Raw genomic sequence first — 21449 nt, 5'->3', positions numbered from 1 at the left:
TACCGCAGGTTGGAGGATCATTTTCAGTGAGAAGAAAGTTATGCGTGCCAAACGTGTGTCCTATTCTGAGACGACAGAATAGGACATATGTTCGCCGTGATTTTGTTACGGAGGGCTAAGAACCTAACTGTGGCTTTATCACGTGCAGTTTATTATTTACTTCTGCGTCCCACATACGTTGCCAGTGGTTTCGCAGTTTCCTTCTTAAGAAAGGCTTCAGGTCTGTGACAGGGACCGAAGTAGTAGAACTAACTGCATGCAATGAAATGGAAGTGGCCATCTTGTCCGCTAGTACGTTTCCCTCAATGCCCCTATGTCCAGGCACCCAGCATATAATCACATGTTGGTTAGATATATATGCTTTACACAGTACGGAGTAGAGTTCATTAATTACCGGATTTTTGTGGCTACAGAAAGACATCAAGGCCTTCACAACACTAAGGGAGTCCGTATATATAACTGATTTCTGGAGTTTTGATTTATTTATATGCGTTACGATCGACAGCAGTGCGTAAGCCTCAGCCGCAAAGATACTAGTTTCCGGATGCAGTACATCGGTTTCCGAGAAGGATGGACCGACGGCTGCATAGGACACCCCGTCATGTGACTTCGATGCGTCTGTGTAGAACTCCGTGCAGGAGTATTTGTGCTGGAGTTCCCGGAAATGCATTTGGATTTCAATCTCTGGAGCGTGTTTTGTAACTTGCATGAAGGATATATCGCATTGTATCAGCTGCCACTCCCAAGGAGGTAGCAGCTTGGCTGGATGCATTGGGCGAAGCTCGAGGATTGGGACACGCATTTCATCACTAAGCTCCCTCACACGCAGCGAGAAAGGCTGTCTTACGGAGGGACGATTATGAAAGAGTGTAGCATATGTCGTATGGTTAATGGTATTAAAACACGGATGTTGAGGATTAGAGTGGACTTTCAAAAAATATGTTTGGCTGATGTATGTTCTCTGCAGATGAAGTGACCACTCATTTGATTCTGCATATAAGCTTTCAATAGGACTTGTCCTGAAAGCTCCAGTGGCCAGTCGGATTCCTAGATGGTGGATCGGATCTAGCATCTTTAGCGCGCTCGGGGCTGCAGAATGATAGATCACGGCACCGTATTCCAACCGTGATCGGATGAGGCTCTTGTAAAGATTCATTGAACATTTTCTGTCGATGCCCCATGTTGTGTGGCATAACACTTTAAGGAAGTTCATTGTTTTTAAGCATTTGACCTTGAGGTACTTTATGTGTGGAATAAAAGTTAATTTCGAATCAAGTATGACGCCTAAGAACTTGCGTTCTTTGTTCACAGGAATTCGCTGACCATACATTTCGATACTGGGTTCTGCAATGAGGCCTCCCTTTCTTGTGAAAAGCACACAAGAACGTTTGTTGGGGTTAACTTTAAATCCGTTTTCTTCTGCCCATTTGGACACTTTGTTCAAGCCCTGTTGAACTTGCCTCTCACATACTGTAAGGTTACAGGATTTGCAACCTATCTGTATGTCGTCTACGTAAACAGAATAAAAAATGGCTGGCGGTAATGAAGCACGAAGGGTGTTCATTTTCCCGATGAAGAGCGTGCAGCTAAGTACACCTCCTTGAGGTACACCAGTTTCCTGTATAAAAGGTGGCGACAATACATTGCCGACTTTCACGCGGAATGTACGGTTGGACAAATAGCTTTATATTAGGACGAGCATATTGCCACGGATGCCAATTGCCGACAAGTCTCTCAAGATTCCATAGCGCCACGCAGTGTCGCACGCCTTCTCCATATCGAGGAATACGGATAGGAAATATTGTTTATGTAGAAAGGCGTCGCGAATGTTTCCCTCAATGCGCACAAGGTGATCGGTTGTGGACCGCCCTTCTCTGAAGCCACACTGAAAGGGATCGAGGATATTGTTGAGTTCAAGGAAATATACAATTCTGCGGTTAACCATTTTTTTCAAAAAGCTTACAAAGACAATTTGTAAGAGCTATCGGACGGTAACTTGCCGCCAAGGAAGGGTCTTTACCCTGCTTAAGAACAGGGACCACAATCGCTTCTTTCCATGTGGATGGGAGGTATCCCGGAGCCCAAATAGCGTTGAAAAGCGTGAGTAGTGTAAGTTTGGTGTCAGTGTGTAAGTTTCTGATCATTTCGTACATGACTCTATCAGGTCCCGGTGCAGAGCTTTTGCATGTGCTCAAGGCAGCTCTCAACTCAGCAATACTGAACGGCCGGTTATAAGGTTCATTCTGTCTGGATTTTCGTATTGTTGGCTTACATTCTTGTATTTGTTTGTATTTTAAAAAGGATTGCGAATAAGGGTTTGAACTCGACACGCTCTCAATGTGTTCTCCAAGTGAGTCTGGCTGATCTTTCAGTGTTACAGCTGGTGTGTTCACCAAAGGAATTGAATATGTTTGTCGCCCTTTTATCCTATTAACCCTGTTCCAGACTTTGGCCTCATCTGTATAGGAGTTGATAGCAGATAAAAACTTCTGCCAACTCTCTCTTCTGGCCTGTCGGCGGGTTCGCCTGCCTTGGGATTTTACTTTTTTAAAATTGATAAGATTCTCCGCAGTGGGGGAGGCGCGTAGCAACCCAAACGCTTTGTTTTGTTTCTTACGAGCGATCCTGCAATCGTCGTTCCACCACAGGACACGCCGTTTGCATGCCAATCCATTTACTTGTGATATATATTTAGTCGCGGCATCTATTATTAAGGCTGTAAAATATTCCACAGCAGCATCAATTCCTAACGAGGACATGTCATCCCATGATATACTAGTTATGTTTCGGAATTTCTCCCAGTCTCCTGTCTCAATCTTCCACCTAGGAGCCTGTGGTGGATATTCGTCTTCTTTAAGTGTTCTTAATAGTATGGGGAAATGGTCGCTTCCGTAAGGATTGTTAGTAACTTGCCATTCGAGTTCAGGCAGTATGGACGGGGAAACTATGTTCAGATCAATTGAAGAAAAGGTATTGTTTGCAAGACAGTAATATGTGGGTTTCTTCTTATTCAGAAGGCACGCACCAGGAGAAAAAAGGAACTGTTCACATGACGACCTCGCGCATCTATACGAGAGTCGCCCCACAGGGGGCTGTGCGCATTGAAATCGCCAGGTTCTGGATATTGATCTATAAAGGATTGGAATTTATGTTTCGTTAAATTGTTGTGTGGGGGTACGTAAAGGGAGCAAATGGTGACGAGTTTACTTAGAAGAACAGCTCGAACCGCCACTGCTTCAAGGGGCGTTTGTAGCTGTAAACGCTGACAGGCGATACTTTTATGAATTAAAATGGCAACACCGCCTGATGATACGACAGCATCATCGCGATCTTTGCGGAACTTGACATACGGTCGGAGAAAGTTTGTGTGTTGTGGTGTTAAGTGTGTTTCCTGTAGACACAGCACTTTTGGATTGTGTTTTTGGATAAGCTCTTGTACGTCATCAAGGTTCCTAAGAAGACCTCTGACATTCCATTGAATTATTTGCGTAGTCATATTGGAAGTAAATAAGTGCTGTGTGTATGGAGACGGAGGTGATGCCTTAGGTTACAGAGCTCTTTCGAGGCCCTGTAACGTGGGTTCTGCCCTTTCTGGAGCGTTCGAGGGAGCCTCGCCGCTCCTTAGGCGTTTGGTGCGCCTTGAGGACAGTTGTAGTGTCCATTGCCTCTTGTGAGGCGCCGGACACGTGCTCTTGCGAGCGAGATGTTACAAGAGAGTGTTCTGCCTTGGAGGGCAAGACCCCTGCGCCCACCAGCCCGGAGGTCGATGGGGCACCCTGCGGGATTTGGCTGCGCCGGCTGTTGCCAGGGCTGGAAGGGGCCGGGGGGTGTTGGGGCAGCCTCGGCTGCGCCCACCTTCGGGGTCGATGGTCTTCTCTGCTGTGTTGACGGAGCAGCGCTAGCTGCAACCGCCGCGGGGGCAGATGTTGTTGTGTGGGGGTACGTAAAGGGAGTAAATGCTGCCGACTCACTGCCTGTGGGTCGGACAGCTGCCGGAGGCCGTTGTGACGTTGCCCCCTTACGCGCCACATCGGCAAAGCTGCTCTTAGACAGGTGTGACACCCGCCTACGTGCCTTTTTGAAAGATATGTTTTCTTTGACTTTGATTGTCACAATCTCCTTTTCTCTTTTCCATGACGGGCAGGACCGCGAGTATGCGGCATGCTCACCATCACAGTTGACACAAAGTGGAGTATTCTGGCATGTTTCGGAGGAATCTTCAGTGTCACTGCACTTGGCACATGTCAGCCGGCCTCGACAGTTCTGTGAACTGTGGCCGAACCTTTGGCACCTAAAGCATCTAAGAGGATTGGGCACGTATGGCCTAACACGAAGCTTGATATAACCGGCCTCGATGGACTCGGGGAGGACACTTGAACCTAAAGTATCAGGTGTTTTGTTTGAATTTCTTTTCCATCTCGCCTCATCTTAATTCTTTTGACATTTATAACATTCTGTTTGCTGAAGCCCTCCAAGAGCTCAGCCTCAGTGAGATCCAGCAAATCATCATCCGAGACAACGCCGCGGGTGGTATTCATCGTGCGGTGCGAGGTTACTACTACTTGGGTCTCCCCAAATGATACTAGTTTTGGCAGTTTCTCAAATTGTTTCAGATCGCGGAGCTCCAAGAGGAGGTCACCGCTAGCCATCCTCGACACCTTATATCCTGGACCAAAACCTCGGTAAGAGACTTAGATACAAGGAACGGGGAGATTGTTCGCACTTGTTTAGCTGGTTTTTCTGCGTGGATCACATGAAAACGAGGAAAATTGTGTACTTGGCGTCCGAAAAACTGAAAGATCTCTTCGGTGCGCCCTCGTTTCTGAGGGCGATCAGGGAGTTTAGGAAAAGCGTTTTCCATAAGTACAGTTGGGTTTTCGGCCGCGATGCCGACCACCCACCATGGAGCCCAACAGAAGGACGTGACAGGAGTTCCTGCTAGAGAAACCCTGCCAACGCCAGCCGTACATTGCTGCTATAACCAAATACAGCATAACCAAGGCTGGCTAGCTACACAAGGTTAACCCTCGCCGCCGGGAAACTAGGAAGTGAGGAGAAGTGATGAGAAGACAGGAAAGATGAAAAAGGCGAGAGAGAAAGACGAAGATTAGAGAGAAGGGCAGGAAAAGGCGACTGCCGATTTCCCCCGGGTGGGTCAGTCCGGGGGTGCCGTCTACGTGAAGCAGAGGCCAAAGGGGTGTGTTGCCGCCGCCGAGGGGCCGTAAAGGTCCAAACACCCGGCATTGGCTCAACCCCCAGGATCCCCTTTTCCCCGGACACGGCTAAGCCGCGCACGGCTACACGCGGGAGGGCCCAACCCTCGTGTGCTGGGTACGTGGTGTCGCAACACACCAAACGCCTGCTGACGCAGACGCCCCTGCGGGGCACTCCTCTGCTTGTATTGATGGATCGATGTGTAGTCACCGAGGGGTTCACACCACCGAATGACACCAGATTTGGGGTTTGTCGCGTTGTTTATCGCGGACCTCAACCAGGAGGTCGGCGCTCGACATAATTGTGACTTTGTGGCCGGGACCAATTGTTTTAGTGAGCCTGTTTGCGAAAGTGAAAGGTGAAATAATTCCGACGTTCTCTTTAGGGTTTTCACTATGAATGACGTGAAATCGTGGGAAGGTTTCTTTGTGTGGACCAAACTGCAATGTTTCTGCGGTGCGTCCTCTTGGTAAGGGGGCCATCAGGTAGACCGGGGAATGATGATAAATTCATAAATAGTTGCCTAATTTCGGCGGCTATGCAAGCCCACCCCCCACAGAGCCCCAACATGGGGATGCTACGAAACCCGAAGTAAATGCGGACGGCGCAGTATATAGGTACTAAAACCTTATATAATAGACTCAAGGTTGGATAAACTACACCAGGTTAACCCTTGCTGCCTGGAAAATTGGAAGTAAAACAAAGTGAAGACAAAAAAGATGAAAAGAGAGAGAGAGACGGTAGAAGGGAGCTACCTACTTTCCCCGGTCGGGTCAGTCAGGAGGTGTCATCTACGTGAAGCCGAGGCCAGAGGGGCGTGTTGTCTCCGCCGAGGGTCCGTAAAGGTGGAAAATACCGACATAGACTCAACCCCGGCCCCCATCCCCCTTTCCCCGGACACGGCTAAGTCACACAGGGTTAAGCGCGAGAGCATCCGACCCTCAACCGAGCACATGTGCTCGGTTCCAGGGTGTCGTCACACACCAAACGCCTGCTGACACAGACACCCCTGCGGGGATAAATATCCCAGTTTTGGCATGTAAAACTCAGGAAATTGTTTAAAGCCAATCACATGTCATCACATGCTAAATGTGGGCCGATCCCTAATATAGTACAGTATAAAAAATATAAGCCTATCCCGAAGATTCTGTAACCAAAGAAAAATTAGAGTCCGATGGTCCTTCTACTCCTGTCACGCCAGGGGTGACGGATTCAGCGCGGTGTGCAGTGACAACGCTCTACGTCACACTCAGCTCGTTGACGAAGCCTTTGTCCTTTATCGACTTCAACGCGAGTTTGAATGGTGTTCCAATGTTTCTCTTCTAAATTTATTTAGGACGAAGCAAAATAAAGAAACAAACAACCCCGGGTCAAGGGTGTGGGGAGCGGGCGGCGAGATTTAGGCAAGATTTGAGTCTTACGCCGAATGATTACGCACTCCACTACACATGGTTTTTTGAGCGCAGGAAAAGACACGCACTACCGGAAACGCAGCAATTTGTGCGTCGGCGGTCGTTATTTGTCCATTCATTTCGCAGAAGGCAAGTGAGTGCGTTTGGTTAGATCACTAATGAGCAAGCAAAAAAAAATAATTATAGCCGCACAGGCTGTTCCATCGCTGCTGCGAGTGTGTAGGTGCCTTACACAAATTTTGCGTGTGAGCCCTAAAGAATTCCGAAACTCAAGAACATGGTTTCTGAAGGAGTCCACCGAAAGACTGCCTATAACGTAGCCGTGCGCCAAGCCTTCTGGAGTGGTGCGACGCTGGTTTGCGTGCGCGATGTGAGGGCGTCGACGAAGCCACCCTTGTTCGCCGTCGCGTTACTCCATGGCGTATTCATTGGTCCACTTCCGGGCAGTGGCGTTGTACTGAGCGCGGTTGTTCTTGTACACGGAGGCGACCTCCGCCATGAGCGGGTCGTCCGGGTTTGGCTCGCACATGAGCGCGCAGATGGACAGCAGCACCTTGGCGATCGACAAGGCAGGAGACCATTGGGACTTGAGAATGTCCAGGCAGATGAAACCTTTGCTGTCGATGTTCGGGTGGTAGATTTTGGTAATGAACTTCACCTGCGAGGTTGTTGGCATCGGCCGAAGAAAACGTAAAGTGAGAGAGAGACCAAAAAACAAAGCACCACCCACTTCATGTTATGAAGGTATATAGAGTGTCTCAGCTAACGTTAGCGAAGCTATTGAATGAAAAGGATTTAAAAAAATGCGTGGTGCAAGATACAATTATAAGACCTACAGTTTTTGGTCGTCAGAGGTCGGACACCGTAGGCCCTGTAAGTGTGGTTTGCGTTGCGTTTTTAAATATTTTTGTTGTCGTTGAGGAGCTCGGGTAACGGTAGCTGAGGCAAACGGTATAAATATAGCAGATAACATACACATGCGATTGGTGCCGCATTTGCTGAATTCACGTCGAACACGAGAGGAGAGTGTCAAACCGCATCATCATCATCATCATCATCATCAGCCTGGTTACGCCCACTGCAGGGCAAAGGCCTCTCCCATACTTCTCCAACAACCCCGGTCATGTACTAATTGTGGCCATGCCGTTCCTGCAAACTTCTTAATCTCATCCGCCCACCTGACTTTCTGCCGCCCCCTGCTACGCTTCCCTTCCCTTGGGATCCAGTCCGTAACCCTTAATGACCATCGGTTATCTTCCCTCCTCATTACATGTCCTGCCCATGCCCATTTCTTTTTCTTGATTTCAACTAAGATGTCATTAACTCGCGTTTGTTCCCTCACCCAATCTGCTCTTTTCTTATCCCTTAACGTTACACCTATCATTCTTCTTTCCATAGCTCGTTGTGTCGTCCTCAATTTGAGTAGAACCCTTTTCGTAAGCCTCCAGGTTTCTGCCCCGTAGGTGAGTACTGGTAAGACACAGCTATTATACACTTTTCTCTTGAGAGATAATGGCAACCTGCTATTCATGATCTGAGAATGCCTGCCAAACGCACCGCAGCCCATTCTTATTCTTCTGATTATTTCCGTCTCATGATCCGGATCCGCTGTCACTACCTGCCCTAAGTAGATGTATTCCCTTACGACTTCCAGTGCCTCGCTGCCTATTGTAAATTGCTGTTCCTTCCCGAGACTGTTAAGCATTACTTTAGTTTTCTGCATGTTAATCTTAAGACCCACTCTTCTGCTTTGCCTCTCCAGGTCAGTGAGCATGCATTGCAATTGGTCCCCTGAGTTACTAAGCAAGGCAATATCATCAGCGAATCGCAAGTTACTAAGGTATTCTCCATTAACTTTTATCCCCAATTCTTCCCAATCCAGGTCTCTGAATACCTCCTGTAAACACGCTGTGAATAGCATTGGAGATATCGTATCTCCCTGCCTGACGCCTTTCTTTATTGGGATTTTGTTGCTTGCTTTATGGAGGACTACGGTGGCTGTGGAGCCGCTATAGATATCTTCCAGTATTTTTACATATGGCTCATCTACACCCTGATTCCGTAATGCCTCCATGACTGCTGAGGTTTCGACTGAATCAAACGCTTTCTCGTAATCAATGAAAGCTATATACAACGGTTGCTTATATTCTGCACATTTCTCTATCACTTGATTGATAGTGTGAATATGGTCTATTGTTGAGTAGCCTTTACGGAATCCTGCCTGGTCCTTTGTTTGACAGAAGTCTAAGGTGTTCCTGATTCTATTTGCAATTACCTTAGTAAATACTTTGTAGGCAACGGACAGTAAGCTGATCGGTCTATAATTTTTCAAGTCTTTGGCGTCCCCTTTCTTATGGATTAGGATTATGTTAGCGTTCTTCCAAGATTCCGGTACGCTCGAGGTCATGAGGCTTTGCGTATACAGGGTGGCCAGTTTCTCTAGAACAATCTGTCCACCATCCTTCAACAAATCTGCTGTTACCTGATCCTCCCCAGCTGCCTTCCCCCTTTGCATATCTCCTAAGGCTTTCTTTACTTCTTCCGCTGTTACCTTCGGGATTTCGAATTCCTCTAGACTATTTTGTCTTCCATTATCGTCGTGCGTGCCACTGGTACTGTATAAATCTCTATAGAACTCCTCAGCCACTTGAACTATCTCATCCATATTAGTAATGATCTTGCCGGCTTTGTCTCTTAACGCATACATCTGATTCTTGCCAATTCCTAGTTTCTTCTTCACTGTTTTTAGGCTTCCTCCGCTCCTGAGAGCATGTTCAATTCTATCCATATTATACTTCCTTATGTCAGCTGTCTTACGCTTGTTGATTAACTTCGAAAGTTCTGCCAGTTCTATTCTAGCTGTAGGGTTAGAGGCTTTCATACATTGGCGTTTCTTGATCAGATCTTTCGTCTCCTGCGATAGTTTGCTGGTATCCTGCCTAACGGAGTTACCACCGACTTCCATTGCACACTCCTTAATGATGCCCATAAGATTGTCGTTCATTGCTTCAACACTAAGGTCCTCTTCCTGAGTCAAAGCTGAATACCTGTTCTGTAACTTGATCTGGAATTCCTCTATTTTCCCTCTTACCGCTAACTCATTGATCGGCTTCTTATGTACCAGTTTCTTCCGTTCCCTCCTCAGGTCTAGGCTAATTCGAGTTCTTACCATCCTGTGGTCACTGCAGCGCACCTTGCCGAGCACGTCCACATCTTGTATGATGCCAGGGTTAGCGCAGAGTATGAAGTCTATTTCATTTCTAGTCTCGCCGTTCGGGCTCCTCCACGTCCACTTTCGGCTATCCCGCTTGCGGAAGAAGGTATTCATTATCCTCATATTATTCTGTTCCGCAAACTCTACTAATAACTCTCCCCTGCTATTCCTAGTGCCTATGCCATATTCCCCCACTGCCTTGTCTCCAGCCTGCTTCTTGCCTACCTTGGCATTAAAGTCGCCCATTAGTATAGTGTATTTAGTTTTCACTCTCCCCACCGCCGATTCCACGTCTTCATAGAAGCTTTCGACTTCCTGGTCATCATGACTGGATGTAGGGGCGTAGACCTGTACAATCTTCATTTTGTACCTCTTATTAAGTTTCACAACAAGACCTGCCACCCTCTCGTTAATGCTGTAGAATTCCTGTATGTTACCAGCTATATTCTTATTAACCAGGAATCCGACTCCTAGTTCCCTTCTATCCGCTAAGCCCCGGTAGCACAGGACGTGCCCGCTATTTAGCACTGTATATGCTTCTTTCGGCCTCCTAACTTCACTGAGCCCTATTATATCCCATTTACTGCCCTCTAATTCCTCCAATAGCACTGCTAGACTTGCCTCACTAGATAACGTTCTAGCGTTAAACGTTGCCAGGTTCATATTCCAATGGCGGCCTGTCCGGAGCCAGTGATTCTTAGCACCCTCTGCTGCGTCGCAGGTCTGACCGCCGCCGTGGTCAGTTGCTTCGCAGCTGCTGGGGACTGAGGGCCGGGGTTTGATTGTTGTGTTCATAGGAGGTTGTGGCCAAGTACTGCACCAGGGTGGCCAATCCTGCTCTGGTGAGGGAGTGTCAAACCGCAACTTCCCTTTATTATTCCGGTTCTCGTCCCCGTTCAGCGAATTGGCGCTGATTCAGCAGCGTAGCGGAAAATATAACCGTTCAAACCAGTTTGAACCGGTTCGTGTCCGTTTTCATAACCTACGTATAATTGAAGGACGGTGAAGCGGGCAAGTTAGAAGTGATCGGTGGTGAGCTGCGCGCAAATAAACGAGGACTAAGGAAATAGCCGATGGAAATATTTATATTCTCCCGTAGAACTGTCACGTTTAAAACTGTCATTACTTTTGTTAGAAGGTAGAAGCGGTGGCTCTGTTGTCTACACTGGCTTCTGGCGTTCACAGCGTTCCGTGTGGTGTGATGCGAACGTTCAATATGGACCCCTTCATAAATGTAATCCATCTTGCGATTTAATAGGCCGCCATGATGACTTTACCACATCAGGATCATCAGTGGCCTACACGCTCTACTTTAGATGAAACTTCTATTATGATAGATTTGTTCACTGCGCAATGTTCCTGAGGGCGGATGCAGCGTGTTTTATCTGACTGAAGTCGTCTCACCAGACAGAAAATTGCTGAAGGCAAATGATGAAGATGAGTATGTGTGAGATTTTATGGCGGAAGGGCCAATGATGGCCAAAGAGTGCCAAGGAATGGAGTGATGTAGTCGATGGTGCGGTCAATCAAAGAGGGTATTTGTGACAAGGCTGTATATATACAGTAGCCTAAAAGTATTCGCTCTAAATAACGTAAAATATGCTATATCTATATTAAAACTATGACGATGATATATGAGGCGCGCTATGAGCATGAAAGGTAAGGTATGAATGATGACAGACTAAAAGATGAGCGCCAATAGCACTACTGCCTAACTGCCACCCTTAAACGCTAGGGCTTGGAAGCACGTGTCATATTAAGTAGTACTGTCGCAGCAACAGCCTCTAGTGAGAAGTGCTGCGATCTCCTCAGATGATGTCCTTCAATGTGCTAACATCATGTCAAAAGCTTAAGGGTCTCTATCAAGGAACATTGCTGGATGAAGAGGACTGTGACGTCTATAGGCTAAAAGAAAGTACCTTCTACGTTGACGTTCTGTTTCCTAACATTCTATCGAAACATGGGGGACCGTCAGCCTCTCACCGCTACTACACATTGGAGGAGCACCACTAGTCAGCAAGAAGTTGTGAGTACCATATGCATGCCCTGTCAGGAGAGTCGGCAGAATAGGACGTCGGTTGGTCGAGTTTTTGTTACGGGTGTATGTAATATATATATATATATATATATATATATATATATATATATATATATATATATATATAATGTGTGCGCTGTCAGTAATGGATTAAGCTTTCCTGTATTCCTTAAAGCACCCGATATCTTTTTGTAGTGTAGAGTTTCATTTACTCAATGCTCTGCTGTTCACAAGCTAATAATATGCCCTACGAATAAATTATTTGCAACCAAAACAGTGTGTTGATTTTAAGGCTGCACCTAGTTGAATATAAAACTGCTGATTAAATTCCAATTATGCGAAGTCAATATTCGGCGAATCACCAGGCTATATATATTTTTAATGTTTTCGCATATGTATACAAAAAGGCGAGCCTCTCCTTTTCGGCTCTCTAATCTCGGTGCCGTCTTTAAAGTTTTTCTGTTTTTCTGTCCAACAAAAGTTTATCTGTCTAACAAGCTAATGAAGGCAAAGCTTTAAGAAGAATTATGCTGTTTACGAACGACAACAATACAGCCAAATAGTATACGTACGAACAGGGACGCCAAAGAAACGAACTACTGTATAAGAACTACTGCATAACGCATTATTTCATCTAATTTACGAAGGGTTTCTACTGTATTTTCATCTTCATAACGAAGCTGTTAGTGCTGAAGGTCGACGTGAGACGGCGTGGGATCGATATCACATGTACATGCTACATCACGTGTGTCGGTGCCACCAATTTCCTTTGAAATGCAATAATAAATACTAACCATATAGAAGTTGTCTTGCGTATATATCATTCGAATTGACAGCACATATGAGTGGTTCATTTAATCAGCAATTCGTTATTTTCGTTTATCCCGTCGCGTGATACAAGCTCCACGTCCGAGGTCAGCTAGGAGTTAGTACGGCTGCGGCAGTGCGAGCTGGTACCGTGGCTCCGCGACACAGGTTGCTTGGCAGCCTGTGTCGGCGATGAATCACCATTAAGACCAGCCAGCAAACAAACCCTTAAAGGGCTCCTCACTAGGTCAGGTCATCTTGAGCTGACATGCGTAGTGCACACAAAGGGCGCTCACGATCGTGTCTGCTAGGAATTACATCGATACGCGCTGCAGAAAGAGCTGTAATTTCTAACTAAACGACGTTTGCCCTTCTCTTCGCGTGCACCACTCTACAAGACAGGGGGATGGCGTACAATAGCAAGTGTGCCTACTGTGAAGTCGCTCACAGGGACACGTGACACTTCGAGAATTATTCCAGGCAACATCCGTTATTTCTGCAATCTGTTGCTGCAATATACGAATTGAAGTTTAGAGAAATCATAAAACACAAACGGAATGTGTGCGTGTTTTGTTTTACTTCGCATCGAGCAAGGGAGATGTACTTCCGTTTCGTCTGCTTGTTCCCACGTCATGCAGTCATGTGCGCTGAGAGCGAAACTATGTCATTTTCTGTCGTGTTCCAGCGCGCGATCATGCTCTGTGATCCGCTTGTGTCTGCCTCAGTACACTTTTAGCACTGACTTATACCGCGACTCAAACGTTCTCGTGCACAGCACGCAAAATCGTGCACTGCGATGAACGTGAGAGAGAGAGAGAGAGAGAGAGAGAGAGAGAGAGAGAGAGAGAGAGAGAGAGAGAAGTGGTTTTCTATGAAGAAGGGAAAGGTTAGCACTGCCTTCTGCAGCCCTTGAGGTAACATGGCTCGGCGCCAACGGCGAGGGGAGAGGGGGAGGAAAGAAGATAGGATAGGAGAGGCTGAAATTTTCGCCATGGCGGGGGCGATGCAAACCGGTAGGCCGCAGCTCAGTGGGGCCGGCCTGGGTGGGATGCCTTGTCAGACAGATCAGTCATGGACAGCCAAGGGAGGACCGCATGGTTTGGCAGGGCTGGCGAGGGTGCGGTGTACCAATTGCCGAAGAGTCGCCACAGTTTCGCCGAGATCCCCGTCGAGTCGAGGAGTTCGACGACGCTGAGCAGTGCCGGAAGCTAGTTGCGGTGGGAGGGGAGAGAGAGCGTAAAACATCTTTATTAATAATATTTGAATGGCGAGAGCAGTGTGGGAGGAACCCTCAGTCCAGGGTTCCTAAGATGATTCAGGCGATGTTTCCAGCCCGTTGTATCACAGCTCGGAGGACCTCGGGAGGTCCGTCGCGGAGGGCATCGTCCCACAGCTCTTTATTGCGTAGGGGGTAAAGGAGAGTTGGCAAGGGAGGAAAGAGGTTTGCAGTGCACTCAATCGTGACGTGGAAGATTGTGGGCGAGCTGCCACAGCCAGGGGAACGATCTGCATAACAGTGTGGGTTGAATTTATTGAGAGAGACAAGATTTGGAAAAGTTGCCGTTTGTAACTGGCGTAATGCCACTGCTTCCTCCCGCAAGAAGGACGGCGGTGGTGCGGCGTGGGTGCGACGAACGCGTGTATAATGACGGAGCATGTCTGTAACGGAGCAAGGGATCCCCCCACTCTGAACTAGTCGCCTCACCACGCCGAGTCGCCCGGAGGGAAATTTCTCGGGCAACCGCATGTGCGCGTTCGTTACCCGGTAGCGAGGTATGACCAGGGGTCCAGAGCAAGTGGATGCGGGGAGGTGTGGTTGGTGTATTTTGCGGGATCTGTTTGAGAATCTGGTGCGCCACTCTCGGTATGCCATGTCCTGATAGGAACGCCCGGCATGCCTGTTGCGAGTCCGTCGATATATACACTTCCTCAGGAACACGGATGGCGTATCGAATTGCAAGAGCAACACCGAGAATTTCTCCGTAAGCGGCATTTGTTCCGCGCACTGCAGCATAGTCTCTCAGGGATTCGGTGCCATCCGAAACTACCGAGGTATAGCCCTCTTGAGTGCGTGATGTGTCCGTGTATAAAGTATGTGTTTCCGGGATGTTTGCAAGCATGCGGCCAATGTATCGTACACGGGCTTTGCGCCGCCCTTTTCATGCTCGGGGTGCATATTACGTGGCAATGGATGAATACTTAGTGCTTGGCGTATAGGCTGACGACAAGATCGTTGGACGGGTGTGGGAGGGGAAAAGTATGTCCTCCACTCTGGCAGCAGGAGGACTCAGGCGGCGGAACTCCTGAAGGAGACAAACCCAATAGCTCGCGCTCACGACCACCAGGGGAAGTGCGCTGCGCAGCGAAAGAACGAGAAAAAAAAAAAGAAGCCGGGACCCGTGCCGTATGCGTCACGTGATCCTCCAGCTCTGGTATGGGAGAATGCACGGAAGGAATAATAATTTCGCTTGCGAAGGCTAGACGGAGAAAGCGAAATAGGTGTCCTTGTTGGCGGTGACACTGGCTTCCTGAAATCATGGGTTCGAGCACTGAAATGTTTCTATCTCGGCAATTAATTAACCAATTAGAATTTTCTTTGCTTAGAAACGCTCCCAAGGGGGAACGTAACAACTTTCCAGCGCATAACCAAAATTTACTATGTGGCCTGGTGAGACGTGCCCTTTAAATTAAATTATGGGGTTTAACGTGCCAAAACCACTTCCTGATTATTAGGCACGCCGTAGTGGAGGACTCCGGAAATTTCGACCATCTGGGGTTCTTTAACGTGCACCTAAATCTAAGTACACGGGTTTTTCGCCCCCATCGAAATGCGGCCGCCGCGGCCGGGATTAGTATAGTTAGTTATATAGTATAGTATATAGTATAGTATAGTTAGTATAGATCTACGAAACTTTTTCTTTGTTCCTGTCGGCTATCTTTTTGCAAAGCGTAACGATTTTCGCAGGAATCATTGGACAGGAAAGAGCTAATGATTGCGACTGCCATGTCACCTGGGGCGGCTTGAACGGGTAGTCATTGGGGAAGAAGATGCTCAGCTTGAAGACTCCTCCCTCGAAGGGGGTCTTCTCGGGTCCCGAGATGGTGGCCTGCCAGTTGAACATGTCACCAGTGTCGTTGAGTCCCGCCGAGCAGTTGGACGGCGGGTCGCTCGTCATCTCGTCGAGCTCTTTCTTGATGCGCTGCAGGGTCGCATTGGCTCCTGGAATCATCTCGCCGCGGCCCGCAGGTCTTACGCCACCATCGCCTGTGTAAGAAATACGACAATGCGTGCAGGTCCCACGGGATGTTGGAGTTTGAAGGACTTGAAGCTTGTTTGAGTTAACCAGGTAGCAGGAGACGCGGGTGGCACGAACAGAACCTTGTCGCCTGTAGCTGTAAGGCGCCCCCGTGACGAGGACGAGGACAGTGTATTACGCTTGTGCAGGGAAACATGTTGATCAAAGCTGTATTCGCACAAGGCAGTAGGGCACACAACTCGATATTTGCAAGGCTTCATGCCCCTTATGTCAAAGCCGGCCGTACATTATCTAAGGGGCTCTAGAAAAGAATGGGCACATACACGTTTCTAGATATACACTTGACAAGCGTAGATGTACGGCCTTGCGTAGTGCTTCTGTATGTCATTGTAACTGTATGTAACTCGATTTTCTTCGTATTCAATGCGCTTAAAACAATCTGAACTATATATGCAGTTCCGAAGTTGTCTGTTTGGGAATATGCACAGTGACCCAAAATATTATCGTCATCCTCATGATCTCTGAAATAAATAAATAAATAAATAAATAAATAAATAAATAAATAAATAAATAAATAAATAAATAAAATGTTCATTACAGTGCGAAAGAAAAGCTACGGAGCCTTCGTAGTCGGAGTCACCGAAACGTGGCAACATGACGAAATCTGCGACACAAAAATATCCCCACCCGGTTTTTTTGTAGTTCGGAATGGCCGCAAAGATGCAAGAAGAGGCGTTGCTGTGGCACTGTTCCTGCGGTCTGACCTCACCTTTTCTGTGCTTGAAGGGCCCGATGAGCTTGAGACAGTTTGGTGTAAGGTTAATCTTCATAAGAAAACTCTTTTACTTGGTATTGTCGATCGCGCTCCAGGATCACCCCTTATAGACCTTCATACATTGAGCAATATTATGATCGAACATAACGCTTTTTCTGCTAATGTTATATTAATGTGCAACTTCGATGCTCCTTGTGTAGACTGGCCAATTCTATCTGTATCTGGTAACTATGTCTTATTGTACAAAGAGTTGACCGACCTTTCACTTTTATTTGGTGTAAAGCAGATCATGGATTGCAGCACCCGAGGGGCAGCCGTTTCGGACCTTTTTTGGTAAGTGCGTGTTTTCGTGATGACGGGTATGAATGCGAAATTGTTGACGGTTTGCCGGATCACAAAGCTGTACTAGTGTTCCTTTCTTATAGCGTCCCTGCATCTAGTTGAATTTATGCTACTTTTTACGATTTCAATCGTGCTGATGTCTCAATTATTGAAGTGTTATGTAATTCGAACAGTTCGAACAGCTTAGCTAGTCCTGCGATGTTAATATATTAGTTTCGTTCTTGCAAAATATTGTCCTTAGATGCTTCTGAAGCTTTGTTCCTCTGAAAACTAAGAAATAAAACCCAAAGGTCCCTTGGATGACTAGGCGTCTCAATCTGGAAATACGATGGGACATGTGTAGTAATTCTCTAAAGCGGGCGTATGACATCCATGCTACAGCAGTTTCATATTAGTAAGGATGAATATCGCGTTAAGTCAAAGGAAGCCAAACATGTTTATTATAATGCTACTTTAACTGCTTTATAGCGCAGTAATCCTAGAAAATTCTGGAGCACAATTTGTCCTAAAGTAAGCTCTAGTAATACTTTTATCAATAACAATGCGCCCTCTATTGATCGTAAGCTAATCGCTGCAGCATTTAACGAGAATTTTCAATCTCTTTTCACAATAGGCAACCACGATATTCCTCCTTACAGCAATGATGTGCATCCACTTATCGAATATGCCTTTGTCTCGGAGGAAGGTGTTCTTAATATGATCCTGAACCTTGTTACGAAAAAGAGTTGCGGCCCAGATGAGATTCCTAATACTCTTCTTCATCGTTATTCACGCTTGTGTTGTCGCTGCCTAACGCTCATATACAAGAAATCACTATAAGCTAGTATAGTCCCTTCCTCATGGAAAACAGCAGTAGTTATTCCGTTATATAAATCTGGCGACAAACCATTCAGAATTATAGGCCGATCTCTCTAACATCCTACTCGTGCAAAGTGTTGGAACACATACTGCACAGGCACATTTCAGACTACCTTGTTAATAACAACATTTTATCTAACTTTCAACATGGTTTTCGTCGTGGTTACAGTATTACCACTCGATTGGTAGAATTTAGTCGTGACATTGTTAGTGCGCTTGATTTAGGTTACCAAATTCATTCGATCTTTATTGACCTCTCCAAAGCTTTTGATACAGTTACTCACTCCAAGCTTTTATGCAAGCTTCACTCAATATTTAGCAATCCTTCTCTTGTTCACTGGATTGCAAGTTTTCTCACCGGCCGTTCGTAAAGCGTTTATTTTAGCAACACTATCTATTCTGCTGTTCGCGCACTGGAAAAAGTGTCTGATGATAAATACCTGGCTCTTTATTTTACTCATAGCATGTCCTGGTCTCATAATATCAATTATATATGTACTAAAGCACTTAAAAAGGTAGACTACTTACGGCGTACTCTGCACCGCTGCTTTACAAGTTAAAGTAATCCCTCAGAAAACAGCTATCCGCCCACTTTTGGAGTATGCCTGTGTGGCATGGAATCCACATAAGAAATCAGACACCGCGAAGTTAGAAATGGTTCAGAATAATCTATTTTCGATCCGATAGCAACTTTTCTACACGTTCTTAGATTTTAGAGTTAAATCTAACTACTCTCAGCATCCGTCGCAACGTAGAATCGATAAAGCTTTTGCACTCATTGATTAACTCACCAAGCACTTCTTCCCTTAGTACATACAAAAGCTTTGATGAATGTTCCTCATCTAAGAGGTATCACCATCTTAATATTGTACTCTATCGGTCACCAAGTGATACGCTTCAATATAGTTTTTTTTCCCTTTAATCATTGAATACTGGAACTCGTTGCCTGGTGCCATTCTTCTCTTCCGTTGGACGATTTCTTGCTTAAACCTGAATGTAATTGATCTAATCTTTTTCTTTTTTCTCTCTCTCATGCTGATTACTTTGCACATTTTTGTACGATATACAACTGTATATTTCCCCACTTCTGCCATAGCCCTAAAAGGGCTACAGTATTTAACTAAAAAATATATACTGGTGGATTCAAGAGTACGCGAGACAAAATGTACAAAAAATACAAATGACGTAGACAAAGCAACGTCAGATAGAGAAAACGTAGGGAAATAGAAAATGAGGAGGTCGCAGTAAAAGGGAGTTATGATGCATAATGTATATGTATATATATATATAAAACCAGAAGAAATAGGGTTAAAATCGAGGGGCCTGATTTTTTATTAATCATATCATGACAAGCTAACAAGCAAATACGCCAAGGAAAACACAGAAGAAATTACTTGTGCGTACCAATTGAATTAAAGAAATGATTAATTAAAGCCAATGAAAGCGGGTGAAAAAAACAACCTGCCGCAGGTGGGGAACGATCCCACGCCTTCGCATTAGGCGTGCGATGCTCTAACCAACTGAGATACCGCGGCGCGGTTTCCCCATCCACTTTCTTGGGTATTTATGTGTTACTGTTGCTGTCGTCATGAGTACTTGATGTTCCTTGGTTAAGGCAACTGGAAAGAGAAAAAAAGGGGGTTAACAAAGGGACCCAATAAAAATTGGGCCCCTCGATTAACCCCCTTTCTTCTTGTTCTTACATAACGAGGGTTTCGAATCCAGCAACATTGATTCCGTGAGGAAGCGTGTGGGGGTTTATTGACCAGTTGCGTTCACTCAGAAAGATCACGTACTCGTGACGCCTGCGGCAGAAAGGATGTTCCCCATCCGCCGCCAAGGTGTGTCAGTGGTGGCGCTGGCTAACACTCCCAAGGTTAGTACTAGTAGTAGCACATAAATACCCAAGAAAGTGGATGGGGAAACCGCGCCGCGGTAGCTTATTTGTTTAGAGCATCGCACGCCTTATGCGAAGACGTCGGATCGTTCCCCACAGGCGACAAGTTGTTTTTTCATCCACTCTCATTGCCATTATTTATCATTTCGTTTATTCAATTAGTAAGTACAAGTAATTTCCCCTTTGTTTTCCTTGGCGTATTCGTTTGTTGGCTTGTCATGAAAGGATTATATATACATATATATGTATATAGTCAGATCATAAGAAGCCAACAAACATTGACACCAAGGACACCATAGAGGAAATTACTCGTGCTTAATAAATGAAATAAAGAGACGATAAATTAATGGAAATGAAAGTGGATGAACAAACAAGTTGCCGCAGGTGGGGAACCGATGGGTTCTTGAACATCATCGAGGTTGCGGAGTAGACCTCTGACGTCCCATTGTATCATTAGTGTATCCGTACTGAAAATAGAATGGTGCTGCGTGTATGAAACAAGGAAGGTATGTCGATTTATCTTACGAAGTGCTTTTGGGGCCATGTAACTCGGTAATTTTCTTTTTTGGAGCGGTCGAGTGATTCGTGCAGCTCCTCGGGCGTCGGCGGCGCCGTCTGGCTGGGTGTTATGTCCATCGCCTCTTGTGGGGCGCTGGACACGCGTTCTTGCGAGCGGCGCGTTTGCCGTGAGAGCCTCGTCTCGAAAGACGAGACCTTGGAGCCCACCCGCCCGGAGCTTAACCTCTGAGCTGCGCTGGCTGCAGAGGCCTCTTGTGTGGTGGATTTCAAGGGGAGGTAGGGCAGCCTTGGCTGCTCCTAACGTGGGGGCGGGCGGCTCTGCCACGCGCCGTGTGACTCAGGCGACCGCCGATTGCCGCGGTGGCGCTGACCCCCGATGCACAACTTCGGCGAAGGTTGTGTTTCGTGTGAACGGCGGGGAAAGACGCTGACGTGTTTCCCTGGATGTCATGCTCTCTTCGACCTCTAAAGCGATTATTTTTCTTCCTTTCTTCCAGGTTCCACAACATCTGAAGCATAGAATCGCAATGCATACAATCGGCCTCAGCATCACAGTCGTCAGCGGAGTGATCGCCCGTTCCGCACTTCACGCACGCAAGCCACCCTCGACCGCTCTGGGAAGCATGACCAAACCTGTCATTTGAAACAGCATCGCGGATTCGGAATGAAAGGCCTCACACGGATCTTAGCGGATCCTGTTTCTATTGTCTCCGGTAGTGTGCTCGAACCAACCGTGACTATTGTGTCTTTCGTTTGTTGTTCTTTGTTGCAGCGTCTGATTTTGATACGCTAGACGATGACCACATTTTCTTCTTTCCATCCATTCAGGAGTTCCTCAGTGCTCAAATCCCTCAAATCATGCTCTGAAATTACTCCCGTAACAATGTTCATAGTTCCCAGTTTCGTGTGCAGTTACTGTTACAGCGCATCTCCAAATGCAACAGGGCTTGTCAACTTGTTGCACATCAGTTTTTCCCGTAGTTGAAGTAATAGATGCCCATTGGCCACCTTAATAGCTTTAATGCTGTAACTTAATGCTGTACTGAATAATCCTCATTTGGTTAACTGGATTTTAAGCTTCCTCTCATTTTGCTTCCAGTTCGTCTCTTACAGTTC

The 21449-nt window shown here is 46.5% G+C and overlaps 1 protein-coding gene and 1 non-coding gene across 2 annotated transcripts; both read right to left on the bottom strand.

The window, feature by feature from the left end:
- Positions 1–6931: 6931 nt before the first annotated feature.
- LOC142591216 (ubiquitin-conjugating enzyme E2 D2-like) lies at positions 6932–15944 on the bottom strand. Its single transcript, XM_075703578.1, has 2 exons — positions 15697–15944; positions 6932–7284 (listed from the first exon to the last, which is right to left on the bottom strand). The coding sequence occupies exons 1-2, from the start codon at positions 15913–15915 to the stop codon at positions 7036–7038; spliced, it is 468 nt and encodes a 155-aa protein (XP_075559693.1). The 5' UTR covers positions 15916–15944; the 3' UTR covers positions 6932–7035.
- A 3435-nt stretch (positions 15945–19379) lies between these two features.
- Positions 19380–19452, bottom strand: TRNAR-CCU (transfer RNA arginine (anticodon CCU)). Its single transcript has one exon. It is a non-coding gene; the product is annotated as a tRNA-Arg (tRNA).
- Between the last annotated feature and the right edge of the window lie 1997 nt (positions 19453–21449).

Source organism: Dermacentor variabilis, chromosome 8 (assembly GCF_050947875.1).
Source record: "Dermacentor variabilis isolate Ectoservices chromosome 8, ASM5094787v1, whole genome shotgun sequence".
In the NCBI taxonomy this organism is placed as follows: Eukaryota; Metazoa; Arthropoda; class Arachnida; order Ixodida; family Ixodidae; genus Dermacentor; species Dermacentor variabilis.
The sequence above is the reverse complement of the archived record's forward strand: the minus strand, read 5'-3'. Positions and strand labels throughout refer to the sequence as shown.